This window comes from Eurosta solidaginis, chromosome 2 (assembly GCF_040869045.1).
Source record: "Eurosta solidaginis isolate ZX-2024a chromosome 2, ASM4086904v1, whole genome shotgun sequence".
Taxonomy (NCBI): domain Eukaryota; kingdom Metazoa; phylum Arthropoda; class Insecta; order Diptera; family Tephritidae; genus Eurosta; species Eurosta solidaginis.
This window is the reverse complement of record NC_090320.1, coordinates 47,885,189-47,907,399: the sequence shown is the minus strand read 5'-3', so window position 1 is coordinate 47,907,399 and position 22,211 is coordinate 47,885,189. Positions and strand designations below refer to the sequence as shown.

The following is a 22,211-nucleotide window of genomic DNA, read 5'->3' as shown; positions in this document are numbered from 1 at the left end:
TAAGAAATATATAGTGAACAGATGTACATACCTAAACGATTTTTAAGATAAATATAAAATAAAAAATAGGTAGGTACTTTGTGTGGGGATGCAAATTTCAGGTTTGCGTGTAAAAACTATGACTACGAATCACGTATTTCAAAAATATATGACGTAAACGTAACTATTTGATGAAATTTGATGAATTTTGAAGCTTCTAGCCGTAAAAAAGGGTCAAAAATTACAGTTTATATGGGGTATATAATACACGTAAGCATTTGGTGAAATTTGAAGCTTCTAGCTGTTAAAATGGGGCTGAAATTGCAGAAAAATATATATAAGTTAACACGCTGCGGCACCCAACACATTCCATTCCCACACTCTACCTGTACACGTGCCGCTGTATTAGCATAATTGCAGTCATATCATTTTGCAACCCAACACCCTAATTCAAGGCCAATAATATTTCACCATATACACCTGTGGGAAACCAAGTTCATGATTAGTACCACGTACTAATGGTTACGCAATAAGAATCATACCAACAGGGCCAGACAGTAGCGTCAGCAAATTATGTTTGACATGATTGTGAAATACTTGCACATGCCCTCAGTGCATGTCAACCGTGAGAAGCTAGGGCCTATGCCAGCGTACCAAATACTGCGCACCCCAAGGCAGCAGAGCAACAAGTCTATAAAAGGAAGCAGCGCGCATCAAAGTGGCAGTTGCATCGAGGACTACTAACCCGCTTGTTCTTCTTCAATAAATTACTGTAAATCTAACTTTTCTGTGTTTCATTGCAGGGCAAGTTGGCCCTTTAATTTTTTTATTGTTCAAGGACCTTCAGTCCTTTACTTATATATACTATATATACCATCATATATATATTATATATATCACCGATCTCTATGATTTTTTTACACAACAATATATACTATATACGTAAGCAATCGGTGAAATTTGAAGCCTCTAGCTCTGAACAATCGGTTGTGGGGGATATATACTATATATACAACCGATCTCATCAATTTTTTCAGACAACAATATGTGCAATATACGAAAGTATGTGGTGAAGTTTGAAGCTTCAATCTGTTAAATTGAGGAAGATATGACAAAAATCCTCTTTTTCTGAAAAATTGGTTGTATGCTATAGTGGTCCGATCCGGCCGGTTCCGACAAATGTCTAATCGGACACCCAAATACACCCGCTCACCAAATTTTATCAAGATATCTCAAAAATTGAGGGACTAGTTTGCATACAAACAGACAGACGGACAGACGGACATGGCTAAATCAACTCAGCTCTTCATCCTGATTATTTCGGTATACTTAATGGTGGGTCTATCTATTTGCCTTTAAGGACTTACATTTTTGGGTATCGTGACGAAATTAATATACCATTTCATTTTCACGAAAGTTATAACAAATTGCAGATTTAAATTGCTTAAGAATGATACGAAAACAAAAACAAAAAAATTGTGCCATACTTGTTAGATATTAAATTTACCGCATCAAAAAGTATTCATATAACAACGAGTTTATTCAACTAATTTATTATTGTGCGCAGGCGTGCAGTTCCGCTGCTGTTGCTTGTAATTGTGGCATTCTTTGGCAGAGATTGACTTCTGTATAATGCGCGCCACTATAAGACAATTTCTTCCAGTTTTCGTAGATGCCTCTTTTTAGGAATATCTAAGTTTTTTTGTACAGAGAGTAGTGTAAGGAGCAGGGTCTGCGATAGACTGTACCGTTCCGGAAATCCTTCAAGCCGGCACATAACTGTAGTGTTTTCCAAGCAGAAGTATTAGCCGTAACCAAAGCAGTAGAAACACTGGAAGATAATGACTTGAGCTGCAGCCGTGTTAACTTTTATATTGACAGCCATGCAGCAATTAAGGCTATAATCTCGCATAGCACAACATCTAAAAGTGTGTTAGAGTGTAAGCAATCGCTGCAAAAGAATCGGAACGGGGAAAAGCATACATCTATAATAGGTCCCAAGGCATATGGGAATAGATGGGAATGAAAAAGCGGATGAACTAGCTAAAAAGGGCGCATCCCTTGAAACTTGACATCCGAATTAGATTGGGCGAGATTAAGAGAAGGCGAGAAGTGCACGCGATCGACCAAGCGGAAAAGGTGTGCGTCCAAGGGCGAGGCTATAAAGTATAGACGATTATGTTTAGGTCTTACAACCTTAGACTAACAAAGATGCTTTTATCAACAAAAAGAGTAGACTGTAGACTCATGATGGGTATTCTGACTGAACACTGCCTTCTGGCGTCGTATGCCTTTAAATTAGGCTTAGTCAGTGATAGCAGGCGTAGGAAGTGCGGGCTGGAGGAGGAAACGATCGAGCACGTTTTGTGCTCCTGCACTGCGATTGCCAGGCTAAGACTCAAGCTATTAGGAGTGATACAGCCTTCTGGTAACACTACGGACTCATTCAGTCTATGTGAAGTCCTCATGGACTGGCCAGTGCAACCTAACCTAACGCCGATTCCGATTCGATTCGTTGAGAACCGCTAGGAGGTAGTGGGGCTAAACGAATTTGCCGCCACCCTGTACTTACTGGGGGCACTCACAATGGACAAAAATGCCTCCGAGTGGAAGTGTGGAAAAAATGTCGGGTTTGTTTCGGTACTATTTTTGGACTGAGGACTTGAAGATCATTTCGATTATCTCGGGACTGTTTTTGATTAATTTTGATATGGTTTTCAGGACCATTTCGAGATGATATACGACTGCTTTCGGATAATTTTTATAGAACTTCGGGATCATTTTGAGATGACTTCACGATTGTTTTCGTTATAGTTTCGGAACCATTTCTTAATTGTTTTAAAGATAACTTCCAGACTACATCGGAAGCATTTCGGCATTGTTTTCGGGACTATTTATAGTAGCTTTGGAAATCGTTTTTCGGACCATTTCAAGATCATTTCGGAACTATCACTGGATGATTTTGAGATGGTTTTCAGGATCTATTAAGTACTTTTTAAGGATAATGACACGATTGTTTTCGGATCATGTTGACAGAACTTCGGGATAACTTTGATGTGATTTCCCTATTCTAAACGGTTTAGAGATAATTTTCAGACTTTTTCGAAAGCGTTTCGGGAGTGTTTTCGAAATTATCTCAGTACTATTTTTTGATTGTTCTGGCGATCAGTTCTGACGATTTCAAGATCATTTTGGGGCTATCACTAGCTTTTTTCGGGACTGCTTTCGATTAGTTTTGAAATGGTTTTCAAGATCATTTCGGGCGTATATCAAGATAAAATCAATATTATTTTCGGATAATTTTAGAAGAGCTTCGGGATCATTTTGAGATGATTTCTCGATTGTTTTCGTGATAGTTTTGGAATCATTTCGAAATTGAATTAGAAATAATTTTCAGACTGTTTCGGGACTGTTTTGACACTATGTCTGGATCGTGTCGTAACAAGGGGGAAGGAGATGGAGAGGAAGAGAGGACGGAGAAAAAGAGATAGCACATGAGGAAAACGAAGAGAGACGTACAGAAAAAGATAGAAATTAGGAAATTATATCAAATAACAAGATTTACCAAAATTTCGTGTAGGACTACGTCTGCCGGGTTTGCTAGTATAAATTACAAAACTACAGGTACTTTGTGGACATATGCGTCATTTTTCGAAGCAATCACCTCGGAGGAGGCATAAAGCCTTATCCCTGCTCACCTATTTTTGTCAAACCCGTGTTCTTCAATTAAAATAAAACATTTGTTTCAATAATGAAAAAATTTTCTACAACCGGAAGTTAAGTTGGTTGTGGTCGGCAATTCTTGACCGGATATTCAAAAACAAGTTTAAACGATCCTCTGCGTACAACATGTCCGTATAAAATAAATTAAAATGTAAGGCAGGTCAGTAAAGGTGTCTTTCGAATGCGCATGTGTGACGAATTTAAAACCAAGACTGTTGCAAGTTCATAAAAGGAAAACGTTATTAAAGAGCAATAAAGTTAGAAGACAATTGGCAAAAAAAAATTACAAAAAAGAAGAGTGTAATCATTTTGACTAAAATAGAGTGGGTCGAAAGTTGGCGTTGGTCGACGCCCACATTAGCACCGGTAACTCGTATATACGTCGACGACTAGACACATTTAGGTGAATGAATTGCACATTAAGACGAGACGCATTGTAAAGCAACGACCTGTGACAGCGTGTGTGTAACGGTGTTTCTTTCCGGACGCCCCTGCACTAACATCAGCACGAATATCAGCAGAAAATAGCAAAAATTGCCGCCAAGGAAACTAGCAAATTTGATTTGTGAATGGTTGATGGTTGGGCATTTGTGCATATGTGTATGTGTGTATCTTTTTATGTAAATAGTACACATATGTACGTACATCTATATGTAAGTTTGTACGAGATTGTGAAGAATTCATTCATGAAAATGGCGTGTTTGGGCGTCAGTTTGATATTCATAATTTTTTTTTTTTTTTTGTCGCAACCAGAAATGTCTAAAAGGAGATTGACTTTTAAATACAACAACAGCGAGTGAGTATTAGCTGCAGCAGTCATTAATGGTTTGGCTTCATGGGCGGCAAAGCGGGATAGATGGGTTGAAGGGTAGATATTTGTATATGTTTTGCATTAAGTTTGCTTGTTGCATTTGATGTTGCAAGTAATTTTTATGTGTAGGTTTCATTGAGTGTCTCTATGTTGAATGACTGGCTATTAAGTTGCCACAGATACCTACTAAAATAAAGACGCATGCGCAAATGTACTACTCATATGTCATTGTAGGACGCATTTGTTTGTTCCTTTTAATCGCTACAATTTGCATTTTTATATTCTTAACTAGCATATAGCCGCGGCTTAGTCTGTGCGAAGAAAATAAAATTTAAAACTATTGCGTTATAACCCGATATGATCCTGATCCGGTTCAGATACAGTAGAAAAAATAATGTTGCAACAGTTATCAAAATGATCTCGACATTATAGTGCCCACAAGCGCGAAATAGTGCGAAGACAAACATGGAATGTTCCATGGAAGAAAGGATATCCTATATTTTTAAAATGATGAGGCCCAAAAAACGCCTGCAACATTTGCGAAATGGTCTCTAAATGGTCTTGAAATATTTCGAAAAATAGTCTTGAAATGATCCGGCGATAGTTCAGTTCAATATATGTAGATTGATATGATTCTCGAACGGTCTGGAAATGATTGAAAATTACTTCGAAAACAATCTCGAAACTATACGCAGAACATCCAGAAATATTTATGAAATGATCTTGAAGTAATCGGAAACAGTCCCGGGAAAATTTGGGTCACCATCCCTCAACGGTCTTGGTCTGGAAATAGTCACGAAACTATTTCGAACAATGTCCCGAATTTAATCCTAAAATATTATTTCAAAAACAATTAGAAAATTGACCCGAAATGGTCCAAAAATCATCTTAAAGAGTTCAGGAATGATACGGAAATTATTCTGTAAGTAACAGGAAAACTGACATCTTTCGAGAATTATATAGACCACAATCTATATAAATGGAAAGTTGCGATATTTTAAATGGATGTATGAATGTTTTGATGTCGGCGTTGCCCAGATGTTGCCTTTGTGACTCAATCATACCAGATAACGTTTGTACTGTCTATTAAGCCGAGGCCTTAGCTGTAGATTCAGGTCTAGAATGGTCCCAAACCCATCTTGCGTCTACCAGGTTACACATCTTAAGTGATAACCAGTCATGCCTTGACGCTATTAAAGATCAGAGCAACATGAATCCATTGATTGCATCCATACACGAAAGATTATATCAGAGTATATCTTTCGAAATGTCTCAAATCCTAACAGGTCACAACTATTGCAAGGTGTATTTAAAACGTTTTAAAATCATCAAAGAAGATACATGTCCATCTGACTCAACAACATCACAAACAATCAACCATCTTTTGATTGACTGTCCAGCCTATGAAAGACCTCGAAGACTTCATACAGTACTATGTGAAGAGCTCGGCGTACGACTATTCAACATTATGGAAGTCGTTAGACACAAGCAACTAATAAAATCACTTAATAAATTCGTTTATACTATTTTTAGTACTCTGAAAACTTTTAACGCATAGATTGTTATTTGATAAATTTTCAATGCTTGCTATTAAATTTTAAATTGTAATATATTTTTGCTTGTATCCATTCGCAAGCCGTATTATTTTAATACTATTTATAACTAATCAGGATACATACATACCAATATTGTAAAAAGTTATCATGCAGTAATATAAGATCGTAATCACAAAGTTATAATAATACATTCCTCGAAGTGCGGTTAGCGTGTAGAGCCAAAGGAAAAAAAATCATACCAGAACGGCTAAACCTGTTTGATTAAGGTTGGCTAATAGATAGCTAATACTTAAGAAGGATAATGAATATTTCTGTCGTAATTTCGAATTATATTCTCAATTGGTCCAGGACTATTCTAAGATGATTTTGGGACTATCACTTAATAGTTCGGAGATAGTCCTGAAACCATATTAGAATATTCCTTAATGGGTCCAATAAAGCAATCCGAAATGAAGTCAGAAATAATCCCGAAATTATTTCAAAATTAGACCCAACAAACAATCCTTAAACAATCTCTAAACAGTTCCGAATTGATCGTGAGATGGTCTTGAAACATTCGAGACAAAATTCTCATCACAATTCCGAAATTATTATTATTAAGGCCATCCTGAAACGATCAGAAGATGATCTCGAAATAGTACAGATACAAAGAACTTTCGATATGATCCTTTAAAGAGTAGGGATAATGAAATATCGCCAAAATAATAGTAAAATCATCTCTCATCACTTTTACACAATTGATTAGCCCTCAATGTAAGTGACCCAGATACCAAAAAATTATCTGACGCATATACTGCATATTATGGTCCTGAGGTAAATATATTCTGAGTTATGTATGTCGGTCTATAAAATGTTTCCAGGGGACTTGGAGGTGGAGAAATGGGAGCGACTACCTTTTCATAACTGATTTTATCTCTATCTATATGGCTTATAAACAAAATATTATTGGTCTAGGACAAGTAAGCGTATGGTTGCCATGATTTATAAAAATGGTTAAAGGGGGAGTGGAGGAAGGGGTTTCTGGAAAGGGACTGCGCTACTTCTTACTGTTGTTTAGAACTCTAGCGACATGATCCAAATGCCAGCTATTATTAGTATAGGACAAACATATGTTGAGACAAACACATGTGGGAAAAATCGAGCTATAACCACGCCTGAAATCCTTGGCCAACTCATGTCTCATATTGCCCACCTTGTGGCCGAAATATGGTTGTGACGAATACACGCACAAAAGATTTCCATTAGTTTCTTAACCAAAGATTTCTGGGTCTTTTAAAACTTAATGGGATGAATGCTGCTCACTCTTGTGATTTGTACGGCGAGAAGCTATTAAATGCCCAAGCTATTTACTCACCAGGCTGCCACCGTGGTGTGATGGTAGCGTGCTCCACCTACCACACCGTATGCCATGGGTTCACACCCCGGGCAAACCAGCATCAAAATTTTAGAAATAAAGTTTTTCAATTAGAAGAAAATTTTTCTAAGCGGGGTCGTTGCTTCTGGGAAGGGAGCTTTCTACCTGAAAGATTTTGCAAGAGACCTAACCTAGTCGTCCAGATTGTCTGTCGATTGGATGGGAAAAATGACGGTGGGAGAATTGCCCCAAATTACTTAAGAAAGATTTTTTTTATGATATAAGGTCAAACTGAGAGCATAATAATGGTCAATTTCCTGAGAGAGAGTATAACTGTAAGAGAAAAGCATCTTACAAATGATTAACTGGAGCATCACTATGAAGAAAATTATAAGTTCTAGAATACAAAATGCCTAAGGATGGTACATTTATGGTTACATTCCGGTACAAACTTTTTCCTACTGGGTGTAGCATATATACCAACACAGGTACATTTTTCAATGCACGCTTCTTTCTGATCGTACCCAAACCTAGATATAAGCTTTTGACAGCATCTCGAACATGAATACTAGGGTGGCCCTTATAAATCAAATAAACGATTTATTTCAGTGTGACCACAGTGTATTAACGATAAAGACACTGCCCGAAGGCTTTGGGGAGCGTTATCGATGTATGCCGGATGTAGATACAGTACGTTCCAAAGCATCATTAAGGTACTAGCCCAACCATCTCGGGAACGATTAACATGCCCAAGTCGCTCCTCGGCCAGTGATTTGCTAAATACTCCGAGGGTATTTTTGCCATGAAAAGTTTCTCAGTGAAAACTCATATGCCTTGCACCTGCCGCTCAGTGTCTGCGTAAAACATGTAGAGAAGCCCGGCTTAAATTTCATCGGATGTGTATTGCGCCTTGTATGCATTTATTTTTTAGGTTGGTTTCTAATACCCAAGGCTACTATTATAGTGGGCGATATCACATATAAATTATGATCCGTATAAGAAGCGGTTAAGGGGTGTAGAACAGTGGTTACAGTACATTTTTTTTATATTGTGACGAATTTAAAGTATGCTCGATTATTCTTTGCCTGCTGTTATCGGTTCGAATCACTTAACTATCAAATAAATGAACTCCAATATTCAGTACATCTATATGATGTTCATTTAGCATCACTATGATAGTAGCACTTCACAACTAATAATGTATTCACGTTCTTCACTTATATATCACTCAGTTGGTTCGTTATGATTTTCTCACAGGGTCTTTACTTTGTGGTATTTTAGACCTAGGTATGACAGTCCAAAATGATGATGATGACACTGGAAGCTTTTTAATTCAGTTTGTTTTTATTTGATTTTTTAAGGACAACCCTAATGAATATACATTTATCTGACAACTGTTTTTTCTCGTTTATTGCTCATTCATCTTTATGTTCATACTTATTGCATAGCCTTCAACCATATTACAACGCATGTCTAAAGCATAAAACATTTTGTCAACTCTTTAAAAATTGATGTGCCACTTGTTTAATAGCTTTTGGCGTCTGGTCGAAATTGACATTTATTTTTTTTTTTTTTCAATCAATGAGTTGACTATAATTATACGCATGTCGAAATACAAATAAGCATGCCAAAACATACTTGTTTGAGAAGATCTGCTATGAATATCCACATCTCTGTGTGTGTATGTGCATAAGATGATACGTCGCGTAACGTAGGCCATCTACCTTAGTCTCGTAATAAGTCTGGATTTTAATTTTATGTCTTTCTCGGTGTGGTGACATAAGGTCAACGGTCAAAAGTTAAATTGGCATTATGACCACTTCCAGTGGCCATAAGATCAAGTGGCCTAATGGTCATCAAATTTAAGTTCAGTACAATAGCAAAAAACTTTTGCAGGATGGGTTAGACGTTAAGTTGACTATGTTCTTCTTATTTCAAAGAAATCCTTACTGGCCCAGCTTTTAATCTGATTTTGCAAAATAATCGGTAACAGAATTAGGAAAAGTAGCGCCGACGGCGAAAATTTGGAATGAAAAATAGCGTGGTTTTGTTTATAACTTTTCTCTAGACTTGTAGTTGAATATGTTCTTCTTATATCAAAGGCCTCAATGGGCCAGTTTTTTCACCTATTTTTAGCTAGAATGTAATCGAAATATTGGAAAAGGAGCGCCGCTTCCAAAAATTTTAGATAAACATTTTTTTTTCATTCGAATGCACAAAAATATAGCGAAAACAATAAAAAGAAATTGTATTTCAGCAGCTGGTAACATTTTAAAACGTGGAGATGCAAAATGAAATAATTGACCTTATGGCCCCTTAAGCAGAATGGTCATAAGCTCAATATGGTTGACATTATAAGCAATTGAAATTTTAATCATTTCGTATGATCATAGCTTCAATTGACTTTCTGGCCATTCAAAGGGGTTGCTGTAGCGATAAGGACACTCCCCGAAGGCTTTGGGGAGTCTTATCGATGTTGATGGTCCTTCGCCGGATGCAGATCCGATACGTTCCGGTACGAAGCCCGACCATCTCGGGAACGATTTGTTATGACCACATACGACCTTCTAGGGCATCTCGAATCGAGCAGAAATCTACTCCTGTGAAAAGCCATAAGAGAGACAGTAGCAATCCCCACTACCACAGCCTCCCAAGTTCTTAACACGCATACTCCAAAGGTAAATCCGTGGGAACAGCTCTGTACGCTATCAGCACAAATATGGAAAAAGGAATTTCCTTCTACATAACGGCGACGTTTGGAAAGAAGAGAAGGGCCATCTGATGATGTAAGGGAGACTGCTCCATATTAAGGTACGCATTTACAGGCACCCCAACCAAGGGATTGTGTGTGGTCCCCTCCGCTTTTGAAATTAACACCTTACTAATAGAACTAGGCGGCCACCGTGGTGTGATGGTAGCGTGCTCCGCCTGCCATACCGTATGCCCTGGGTTCGCAACCCGGGCAAAGCAACATCAAAATTTTAGAAATAAGGTTTTTCAATTAGAAGAAATTTTTTCTAAGCGGGGTCGCCCCTCGGCAGTGTTTGGCAAGCGCTCCGAGTGTATTTCTGCCATGAAAAGCTCTCAGTGAAAACTCATCTGCCTTGCATATGCCGTACGGAGTCGGCTTAAAACATGTAGGTCCCGTCCGGCCAATTTGTAGGGAAAATCAAGGGGAGCAGGACGCAAATTGGAAGAGAAGCTCGGCCTTAGATCTCTTCGGAGGTTATCGCGCCTAACATTTATATATAATAGAACTAGAATGGATGAGTTACCAAGCCATCGTCATACGCAGGAAATATATCTCTAACACTAACCGCAAAACATCTTCAAACTTCAGCTAGCTATTGAAGAACGCATAGAACCTAATGGAGGACTGTCCAATGAAGGACAAACTTTTACCGAAGGTTAAATACTTCGGCATCATCGGTCGGTTAGGGGCTTAGAATATACCCGCGGCAGGTATGCCTGTCGTAAGAGACGACTAAAATACCTAATTGATTCAAAGAGTTGTGTAGCGCAACCCTTTCAAGGGGTTGCCAGAGCAATTTATAGGTTTTCCAACCCAATTGTCAACCTCATCTACCCGTGGCAAATTGTGATTCTTTAGCAGCCGAGGCTCTGGCGACACCAATTTCCTCATGGATCTAGGGGGTGGGAGGGCGGTATAGCCTAGAAGGTTGCATGTGATCATATTAAATTGTTGCAGAGATGAACGAGCTAGTATTTATTGTTATCGGAAGGTACCGGATATGCATCCGGCAATGAACCATCAACATTCGATAACACTCCCCAACACTTTCGGCGAGTGTTCTTATCGCTACAATAACAACAACAATAACAACAACGGCTTGGTGGCCGAAACCCGAAATAAACACTATGGTCTGCAAGTTTATCAAAGAGCAGCAGTCGGGCGCAATGTTCATATCAGGAGCACTTTCCTCGACACCCACAAACGCTCTAAAAGTTCTCAGGTCACGGAGCTGGAAGGACGAAGAGGTGCGTATTGAACACATCCTCTGCAGATGCTCTACTGCTGACTGTCTGAACAGGCACTTCAACTGCTGTTTAGCGTAGCTTGCCTCTATTGAAAACAAAGGTGTTCTGCGCTTCATTAGAAGTATACAGTGGTTAATTGTCCTACATATTTGAAGGAGAACAGCACACAGTTGTATTACAATAAGCCAGTGGACAAGCTTTGCTGTGGGGCAATCACTATAACGTAACCTCTACTCAATCCTGGCCATGTCTTTTTCCTGCTGTGTTAGCAAAAAGCTGGCGATCGCTTATTGATCAATGTAGCCTCCATTTATTTTGCAAGATTCGTGCAGCTGCGAAGTCACCTTCAACACTTTACGTATCAAGATCCTGTTATCTACTCTTCGTCTCTCTTATACACCACCTATCTCCTTTCTATATCAATGGTTCATTCATCTCTGAAATTCACATTTTCATTCATTATATTTCATTCAACGCAATCGAAAATCTTTAATACTAACTTTTGTCTTCTTTCTCTTTTTTCGTTTTGTATCACATCAGAGTGCCAATGCAGCCCAATCGGCGCCATTACCGGCTCATGCGACAAACGTACCGGTCAATGTGCTTGTCTGACCAACGTTACCGGCCGGCGTTGCGACAAATGCAAATCAGGTCATTGGAACCTCACGCAAGGCGTTGGCTGTCATGACTGTCGCTGCGATCCAGCTGGTTCACGCAACCACGAATGCAATCCATGGACAGGTCAGTGTGATTGTAAGATCGGTGTAGGCGGTCAACATTGCAATGAATGTACGGATGGTTTTTATGGTTTCTCCACCGATGGTTGTCAACGTTGTACGCAATGCGCGGGCGAAGGACAGGTTTGTGATCCATTGAATGGTCGCTGCATTTGTCCGCCAAACAGTCGTGGGTTGGGTTGTGCACAATGTGTGTCTGGTACTTGGGGTTGGCAACCACGTCTTGGTTGTCGCAATTGTGCTTGCGATCATATCGGTTCAATTGGGCAGCTGTGTGAATCACAAAACGGACAGTGTCAGTGTCGTGAAGGCTATGCAGGACGTCAGTGTGAAACGTGTGCTATCGGTTACTTTGGTTATCCCGAATGTAGACGTTGTAATTGTAATGCGGATGGTTCGTTTGTGCATGCAACTGATGGTGCGATTACTTGTGATGCGAATGGGCAATGCCCGTGTAAGACGCTGGTGGTGGGGCTCAAATGTGACACATGTATGAAATCGACCTTTGGTTTGTCGGCGCTCAATCCGGAAGGTTGTACGCGTTGCTTCTGTTTTGGGCGTTCAAGTGAATGTGAACAGAGTGAATGGTCGTGGGGCCATATACGCATGGCTGAGGCACGCAATCTGAGCGTACAATACCTACGTCCGCAATACGTAACGAATACGGAATATGAATATATTGTCGTCGTGCAGATGGCAGGCGCTAAGAGTTACCGTGAGGATGCTGAGATACACTTGCTAAACGATCTGAATTTGATACCACGCTCAACGGGCAATGTGTCGATTGGCGCATATACGAATTTCTATCATCCACTCTACTTTCAATTGCCACCACAATTTTATGGTGATCGTACGAGTAGTTATGGCGGCTACCTCTATTTTACGTTACTCATCGAGGGCGCGAGTCGACCGCTGGAGCGTAAAGTTCTCTCACGTTTTCCTCTGGTGCAAATACATTCGCACAAGAAGTTGGTGCTCGATTATTATGAATATGAGAATTATGAGTATGCGTTAAATGTCACGTATAAAGTACCGTTGCACGAGTCCGAATGGAAGTACCATCATAATAGTCAATCTGTGGATCGCGCGAATTTGATGGCTGCGCTGCAGAATGTTAAACATATCTTCGTGCGTGCCTCGGCATTTGCTGACTTTACAGAAGTTGTGTAAGTATTCGCAGCTACAGTCGCTCGTAAAAAGACGATGTGGGAATGAAACCAAACTCCTTGCCTGGAACTTAAGGTTCTGAATGCCAAATTGGTATTCGACTAGCGCCCGAGTAAGCGTAGTTCGGAATTTGGTTTGAGCCCACGTTGTCTTATTTATCTCATCAAGTATTAGCATATTAATTCTATATCTTTATCCTTTTCCAGTCTCTACAACGTTCATATGGACTCTGCCATTTACGTTTTTGGCTCTACGAATATGATAGCCAAAGGTGTGGAACAATGCAAATGCTCCAAACGTTATGACGGTCTATCATGTCAAGATCCTGGCAAGGGCTATTATCGTTATCGTAATGTCACAGAAATTGAGACGGTTTTCATAGAGGATCTCATTGGACGTGTCGTACCATGTCATTGCAATGGACGCAGTAATGACTGTGAGCGTGAGACGGGTGTATGTTTGGTAAGTAGAAATCGCACGAAATGGTTCTTCATTTACATACAGCTTAATAGAGTCATTCCACGACAAGCGTTCATGTAATCTACCATGGTCCGAAGTCTGCACTACTTATGGGTAATTTTCGTACATATATCGATTAAGGTCAGGTTAGGTTATGGTGGCTGTCACACGCAAAGGTAAGAGACATAATTAGCCGGCAATTGAACGAGCCCTTCCTTTTCTTTGTCGCTCTAAGAATGTCCTCCCTCGATTTTAGCCAGCCGAAGGAAGTATCTTCAAGGGAAGTATTCAAAACTCCCCCTTCCCCTCATCCTCATAGATCCGACACATATCGTTCATTGGGATTTTCATGTATTCAACGTAAAGTCAAATTAGATAAACGACACAGCGGACCAATGGTCGCAGTGCAATCCTCAATTAACTATCTAGATAAATGACTCAGATTACTGTTGGTTACAAGAGGAGGAGAGATTTTACTCAACTGATTCTTTACAACTCTTTCTGTTCAGTGGCCTTCATCAATAGTTTCCATCTGACATTAGATTTCATGGTGAAATAGTCATTCAGAAGTATTTGTACTTGTTAAGAGGATTGAATTGATTCCACTTAGTCTCATCAGTGTCCTTCCTCTCTAGTTCATCAGCAGCAGAGTTTTTAGGTACATCACTTAGACCTGGGATCACATCACCGCTGTGGTGCTCCAATTTCAAAATCTGCAGTTGAATCCCACGATTAAATACGATTGGGAGTTGCTGCCCTGAAGGGCTTTATATTTATCGCTGCTTGACGTAGTAACCATCGATCGTCCTCCTTTATGGCATTTAGTTTTATCTAAAAGATACTGCTATGGCTCTACAGCCTTACACGAACGGAGAGGGAAATATCTTTCGAGCATATACCACTTCCCTAACTACTTTGGAACCGGCCGTGAACTCTGGATCTAAAGTAGGGATATAGCCCATACATGCCTCTCCGGGAACCTTAAGGAGACGTTGTTGTCCAGAGAGAGTGTCAGACTCGATGTGTTTGTTTAGATGTGGTGATGTTGGTTTCATTTTTCTCGGAAGCGAGATTTAAGAAGAAGAGCCGGATCGTATCTTCCTATATCTTCCATAAAGAAAAAATAAGCAATATCCAAAGCAATGTTTAAACTGACTACGGCACACAAAATTTTCGGATACGCTGCGGCGTGGAGCTCTACCTCTGAACTTCGAAAAAAATAACACTTGGGGATCCAAATTCAGGGACGCTAAATTCTGAATTTCCGCGCATAAGTAACTAAATTTAGACGTCATTTGGTATCGCTTCGAAAATAAAACTAGCATCAAACCGGATCCTGCATTTCCATACAGATCCTCTGATTGCATTCAAATACAGACCCGCTGCAACAAAAAAAATTCCAGGAGAGTAGACCTGCACCTGCAACATTCACGGTATGATCTCAGTTCTTCAAGGGCCCCTAGCAGAATGGAATGAATGCACAGAACGCTAAAATCTAACTGGAGCTTTTTGCTCCTTTAGTATTAGTTAAAAAGAAGTAACCTAGGTTGGCGAAAACCCAGAGACCACACCCTGGCCGAAAGAACTATTATATCAAGGAAAACGTTCCTTCTCCATGTCAGGCCTTTGCAAGCGCTTCACAAAAAGAGTCACATACGATCCGAATACCGGTCTAGCTAAATTTTAACGTCCAAGTTGCTTTGCTTGGAGCCAGAGGGCCTAATCAGAACTTTATGATGTGTGTGACATTGTAAGAAGAATTTGTTATGGAATTGGTAGAAATTTGTATGGGAGGTGATTATGTGGTATGAATTCGTGGCGTAGATTCACTGAATGTCACACCAAAAGATCATACTCAACGCTTCTAAGTTCGCAAATATTTTTCAACCATTAGTAACATTTTCTTTTTAACTTTTTCAGAATTGTCGCGACAACACGGGCGGCGGCCACTGCGAACAATGCGCTGAAGGTTTCTATGGCGATCCCAACTCTGCGCACGGCTGCCAAAGTTGTCCATGCCCAGAAACGAGTCGCAATTTCGCCAAAGGTTGCAATGTGTGGCAGGGCGAGGTTAATTGTATCTGCAAACCCGGCTACACAGGAAAGTTATGCGATCGCTGCCGTCCAGGCTATTTTGGTAATCCACTCGCCTATCCGAATAGCACCTGTCAGCCATGCGATTGCAATTTAGATGGTTCAGCTACGGACGATTGTGACAGTCAAACGGGTCAATGTCAATGTAGAGCAGGTGTGACGGGACTTAAATGTGATAGATGTATCGCAGAGCGTCATCATCTGGAGGAGCATGGCTGTCGACGTAAGTCTAATGTAAACTTTTGTACAATTTTTTTTTTTACTAAACCCTCTTGTCTCTTTTATGACAGTTTGTGACAATTGCACGCTGCTACTCTTGGACTACGTTGAGCTCATAGGCAATAAGTTGCGACGCGGCTTACATAATATGGATCTCACAGGCATACCAGCACCTTATTTGAAAGTAGACGATTACGAGCGCGCTTACAATACGTTGCAGGTACACTATGAAGATTACACGAATGCGCGCAAACTATTGGGCAGTTATGATGCCAACGAGCTGCTTAAGCTCGATTCACATGCGGAGAATAATAAGTTTCAATCACGTAAAGCACTCGCCACAGCGGGTAAGCGTCAAGAGTCCACCGGCGAACTGCGTAACGACGTAACCGCTTTATACGTTGATATAGGCGCGCTCCGCTCGGATATCTTGGAATATATTTACACACTCAACAACTATGGCAAGAGCGAGCAGCATATGAGCTTACCAATGGCATTGGATCAAGCGCGCTTCTATTTGGACTCCATACGCCAGCACCAAGAGTCTGTGAATAACATACGCAATTCGACGCAATGCGCTTGGAATTTTTATTATCATTTCGGCAATGCTTCCGATGCCGCATTCGATCAGAAAGCGCGCGTCGAAATGTTTTGGCGAGATTTGAATCAATCTAATTTCCGTATATCCGATATGCGTTTGCATTCCGATCGTACAGTGGAAATGCAAAATGAGATCGATGATACATTAGAGCATATAGTGAATTTACGTAATCATGTAACGGAAGATTATCAAAAAATTGCTCAAGAGGGTGCCGATGTTATGGATTATTTGAATCAAAGTTTGATACCACGCACGGATGTGTTGATCGAAGAGAATTGGACGCAACAAGAGCAACTGAGTGGCGCCACGGAGACGATCGATCGACTCTTTGAGCAACTGAATACTTCTTTGGGTGAGGGTGAGGCTATGCAACGTGAGGTACGCAAGCATTGGTTGCCGAAAGCAGAGAAGCATGCTGAACGTTTGATGAAGCGCTCCAACGAGTATGCACGACAATTTCAACCAACGAGGAATGGCGCCAAAATCGCATTGTTGGCGAGGTGAGTAAAAGAGGCTTTAGAAACAAATATGTAAGTAGGATACGCTCTCGAAGCCAACGTAGTCAGTGTAGGGGCTGATACTTCTAGGCACAGATTTAAATTTCATCAAACTGATGAAATTTCCACAGTGCCCGGTGAGCCCTGTTAATTGCAGTTTAACTGCAGTATTCTGAAGTGCCACGGGGAAAACGTCGTAACTCTGGGGGTAAGTGACGGGTCACTGAGCCTGGGTTGAGGAAGGCTAGATCGCAAGTTCTGTTGAGGCTCTGAGGCTGGACGCCCGCGAAGGCGCAGTCTACGGGATGCCCTTGGGCATAAACAGCAAGGAGTCACAGAAGATTTGTGAAAGTGATGATGGGATCTAGCCCAGAACACCTCGTGCGATGCAACCATCCTTTGCATAAGTGTGACCGTTCTAAAAAGATTCATTTCCAGCACACCAGGATAGGGTGCAATTTCTTCGCGAAACAGGAGAATATGATTGGATAACAATTTGTGGGAGGGACTCAACAAATTAAATGGGGTTAGTCTGAAATGAAAGCCCTTGGTTGGGGAAGGCGAACCCTGTTATCAATATACACTATCCTACCCTTGCAAAAGAAGAAATCAGACTATCAAAGGAGACACGAGTTATCCTGGCACAACTTCGGTCTTGATACTGTAACAGATTAAACTTTGACTTGACCAGAATCAATCCCGACATAAGGAATATATATCCTTCATGTGATGTGTCTCCACATGACTCCAAGCATATTTTCAGTTGTATTGTGATCCTACGCCTCTAAAAGCCCCTTCCCTATGGTCCACCATTGTTGAAACTGCTAGTTTAGAGGACTTTGATAGTTTGACAGTTTTTGAGTATCGCACACATTAAATGGGGCAAATCACTGTTAACACAACAACAACAACACCTTTATTCTTGTGAACTTTTACCTTGCCTGTTCGTTTTTTTTTATTCCAGGGAAAAGCAGCTTCGTGATTTTTATACGTATCCATAATTTTCTGATCTCGCCATTGACTGGGCCATGGAAGTTCTCTGCAGCAGACTGTTGATATCTCTGGAATAGGAGTGGCGATGGTCTATGCTCCTTATAATTTTCCATTATATTCCACCTTCTTTTCCTTTTCTGGCTTCCCATGGTCACCATCTTCCTTTGAACGCAAAGGAATATTAAGGAGAGCGCCCTCTAGCGAAGGAAGGTGAAATGCAAATGGTGGAAAGGGAAATACCGAAAACAAGGCGAACGGAAAAGAAGCAGAAGGTAAATGGAAAATGTAGAGATGGCAAATTGAGATAGCGAGAAAATGAAAGGAATTTAAAAGGAGAGGGACAATAGGACCGACAGAAAGCGGAATAGAACGAGAGATTGGGCTGGAGAAATGTGGAAGTAAAGAAGAGAATCAAGAGAAAAGCAGCAAAGAAAAGGAAGATGGAGATGCAGAGAAATCGGTTAAGGAAAACCTCCTCCTCCTTAGATTACGTTGACTCGATCGTTGCGAACAAGCTGCTTTTTTTGCTTTTATGGGGATTTACGGCAGTGAACTAAGAGGACAAGGCGTTTCGACGCTCTCACTTCTTCGTCATGGAGTCTTGTAATCTTATTTGAAAACCAATTCATTGTTTTTAAAAGAAAATTATCAGTTTCCCTGTGGAAGAGGCGAGAGCGTCGGTAAGCGTATGAGGGAAAAAAGTTACTATGCCTTCTCGTTTCTCGGCCGTAAAGCTCCATCAAAGCAAAAAAATACAAATTTGGCCGACCTAGAAAATATTACAAATTTCATTTATGTCTATGGAGGGGGGAGGACAACGAAGCGGCGGACACAAACCAAACCGTAAAAATTAAATTTTTGCCGGCAAATAGTGTCAGCGTGTGGACCGCGACTTTGGTATCCTGTTTTTTCATGTTCGTGTTCCACTTCTCTTGCCTCTCTCTCCCACTCTTCTCACACTCTTCCCCACTCTATATCCCCTCTTTCTTCCCTCCATCTCGCCCTCCGCCTATTTCTATCCTTCTCCTTCCCAACTACCACTGTGAGAGACCCAACGGATTATGATAACTTTGATCCTATCCAACACGGGTCCAAAGCCTCTGACTCATATTATCTGTAAGTCTAGCGCTGACTCCTCAAGAAATGACTGTTGGTGAGGTAGACGTTTTTGGAATCAATATTATCTTGAATTCCTTCTTAAGCCATACCTGAGACTATTTTTCAATCGTTAACACTGTTGTTCAGGCTCCTATGAAACCATCCACGGCTGCAAATACTTTTACTTGTGCTTGTCAATTTCGAGGTACCAAACATTGAACCGCCGTGGTGAGATGGTAGCGTGCTCCGCCTACCACAATGAAGATCCCGGGTTCATTCCCCGGGAAAAGCAACCTTTTAGAAAAAGCAAAATCTTAGAAACAAGTCTTTTCAATTGCCTCTCGGCAGTGCAAGCACTCTGAATGTATTTCTGCCATGAAAAGCTCTCAGTGAAAACTTATCTGCTTTGCAGATGCCGATGTAGGTCCTGTCCCTAGCACGACGCAAATTGAAAAAGAAGTTAGGCCTAAAATCTCTTCGGAGGTTATCGCGATTTAAATTATTATTATTTTTATTTTTTTTAACTTTAAACTAAAGTTCAGCCACGAGCTTTATAATGCTTCCAATATAAAATATTTTATATAACCGGCTCTTTTTCTTACAGTTCCGCCCACAAAAATATATCCGATGCTATAGAAGCTGCACGCCAAGCTTCGCTGGAGGCTAACGAACGCGTTTTAGACGCCCAACGAAGACTCTATCCCGACGATGGCAGCTCCGTCATTGAGCGCGCACAAGTATCACTCAATAAATCTAAACAATTGCAAAAGGAAGCGCTTGCAGAAATGGAATACACTGAAGGTAAATATGAGAACATTCAACGTCTAGAGCTTTTATTTAGTCAACTAATCATATTTCCCCCCGCATTTCTTTAGCACTCAAACAGAAACTCAAAATACACGAAGACAAAGTGGATGGCATCAAAACGACAATCTACGATGCGGGTACGCGCACCAACAATGTTTCTGCACATCTGCATGCAGCAGGCAACAACTCGGCGCGTAAGCTGGCTGTGGAGAGTATTGAAATGTCAAAGAATATTAGCGAAGAAATGCGTCACGAGCTGCACAAGGCGAGACGGCTGCATGAAGAGATCTTGAAGTTGCGCGCAAAGTTTGCAATTTTAGAACCAGATTGGGAAATTAAGCTTGGACGAGCTGAAGAAAATATATCGCTCACAAAGACCAATATACGTTTGGCCAATATATCGTTGTCGTATGTGGAGGAGCAATCACAAAAAGAGAAAGCGAAGTTCGACGAATGGAATAATACGATGGCGAGTCAGGTGCAGGAAATACGCGATAAAATCGCTAAGGCGCGTCATGCAGCCGAAGGTGTATGTTTTACTGTTTGCGTAGAGGCAGCTGCTTTCTTACTTTGAACTAATGTTTGTGTTATTTTCTTTACAGATCAAAATTTCTTTGGAATCTTTGAACCCAAAATGCATACGCACCTATTTACCCACCTCATATGGACTCTCCACCTCGAATACGATCAAAATATCATTTGCTTTACCCAATCGCAATGGAAACTCACCGCTTTTACACATTCAAGGCAGTGATGGACGCTATATAGCACTCGAACTCTACAAACGACATGTACGTCTACTTTGGAATCTAGGTGGCGCTACTGCTATCATCACGCATCCATTGGAGGTACAAACACGTGATCCGAAATATGATGATGCTTGGTATCATGTGGAGGCAAATCGTACATTGAATACGGGTGCACTGCTGGTGCGACGCATGAATAATTATGGCGCTCTTGTACCAGGTCAACCGGTCAGCGGAAACACCGATGCTGGCTATACGCGCTTCTTTCAAACGCCCAATGAGCGCATACATCTTGGCGGCTATCCAAGAGATATGTCACAAAAGGAGATACAACAAAGCGCTGGACTTAATGTTGTTGTCCACAATGTGGAAGTGGATAATCGTCCCTTAGGTATTTGGAATTTCATAACAAGTGAAGGGCGTTGTGGTGGCGCCATAATTGGCGCACAGGAATCAACATCGACCTCAATAGCACGTCACTTCAATGGTTTGGGTTATGCGAAGGTAAAGAAGTCGCATTTACGATCTTATCGCATGAATTTGTTTTCGCTACAATTGACCTTTAAAACGCTGGATGAGAATGCACTGCTATTTTTGGCGGTTGATGATAAGAATGTAAGTGTAAACTCACGATCTCTTTAAAACATGTTTTTTTTAGCTCCGCGCTCTTCTTTTCAGAATCGCTCGGTATCAGTGACACTCAGTCGTGGACGCATTTTGTTCCGCATTGATTATGGTGACGAATCAAAATTAGAAATAAATACCACGAACAAATACAACACCGGCAAATGGGTTAAGATTGAAGCGGCGCGCGAGTTCGTGCCCAAGCGTGGCACTGAGAATGGTATTTTGCGCGTGAATAATGAGCGCGCTATAACTGGCTCGCCTACTGTGCCCATAAAGAGTCACATGCTGCCCGATTTGTCGAAGCCGGTTTATTATTTGGGCGGTGTACCACCAGGTAATGCAAGAAACTTTGAGGTTATCTATGTAAATATCAAATATTTTATACCGTGCAGGTTTCAAATCTGGTATTTCGAAGGCGCCAGGTGCAGATAACCCCTTCTTGGGCTGCATGAAGGATGTGCAAGTCAACAGAGAAACTTACGATCCATTGGAGAGTTCGACGCACTTCGGTGTAGAGCCATCGTGTAAAGAGATTATAACAAAGTAAGTAATCGCGGGAGAGACATATTACGAGAAAAACTTAGAAAACAAAAAAGTACAGCAGCATTCCCCAAGGGCGCTTTCTTGTTAAACCATCGCTGCGAGCTGTGAGTGGGGCCTTGAAAATTGTAAGGCGTAACCCCGCATAAAGTTCATGTTGAAGTTGTGTTTTACGAGATACATTTCTGCTAGTAGCTTAGCTTT

The 22,211-nt window shown here is 40.8% G+C and overlaps 1 protein-coding gene across 2 annotated transcripts in view; it reads left to right on the top strand.

The window, feature by feature from the left end:
• The window catches only part of wb (wing blister), a 456,603-nt gene that overhangs the window by 419,092 nt on the left and 15,300 nt on the right, over nucleotides 1-22,211 (top strand). For both annotated transcript variants that reach the window (XM_067765253.1, XM_067765254.1), the window contains exons 6-14: nucleotides 11,963-13,325; nucleotides 13,533-13,788; nucleotides 15,706-16,102; nucleotides 16,170-17,199; nucleotides 19,892-20,088; nucleotides 20,163-20,623; nucleotides 20,697-21,455; nucleotides 21,519-21,801; nucleotides 21,860-22,010. In XM_067765253.1, the coding sequence (XP_067621354.1) occupies nucleotides 11,963-13,325; nucleotides 13,533-13,788; nucleotides 15,706-16,102; nucleotides 16,170-17,199; nucleotides 19,892-20,088; nucleotides 20,163-20,623; nucleotides 20,697-21,455; nucleotides 21,519-21,801; nucleotides 21,860-22,010 (4,897 nt within the window). The remainder of the gene's footprint in view (nucleotides 1-11,962; nucleotides 13,326-13,532; nucleotides 13,789-15,705; nucleotides 16,103-16,169; nucleotides 17,200-19,891; nucleotides 20,089-20,162; nucleotides 20,624-20,696; nucleotides 21,456-21,518; nucleotides 21,802-21,859; nucleotides 22,011-22,211) is intronic.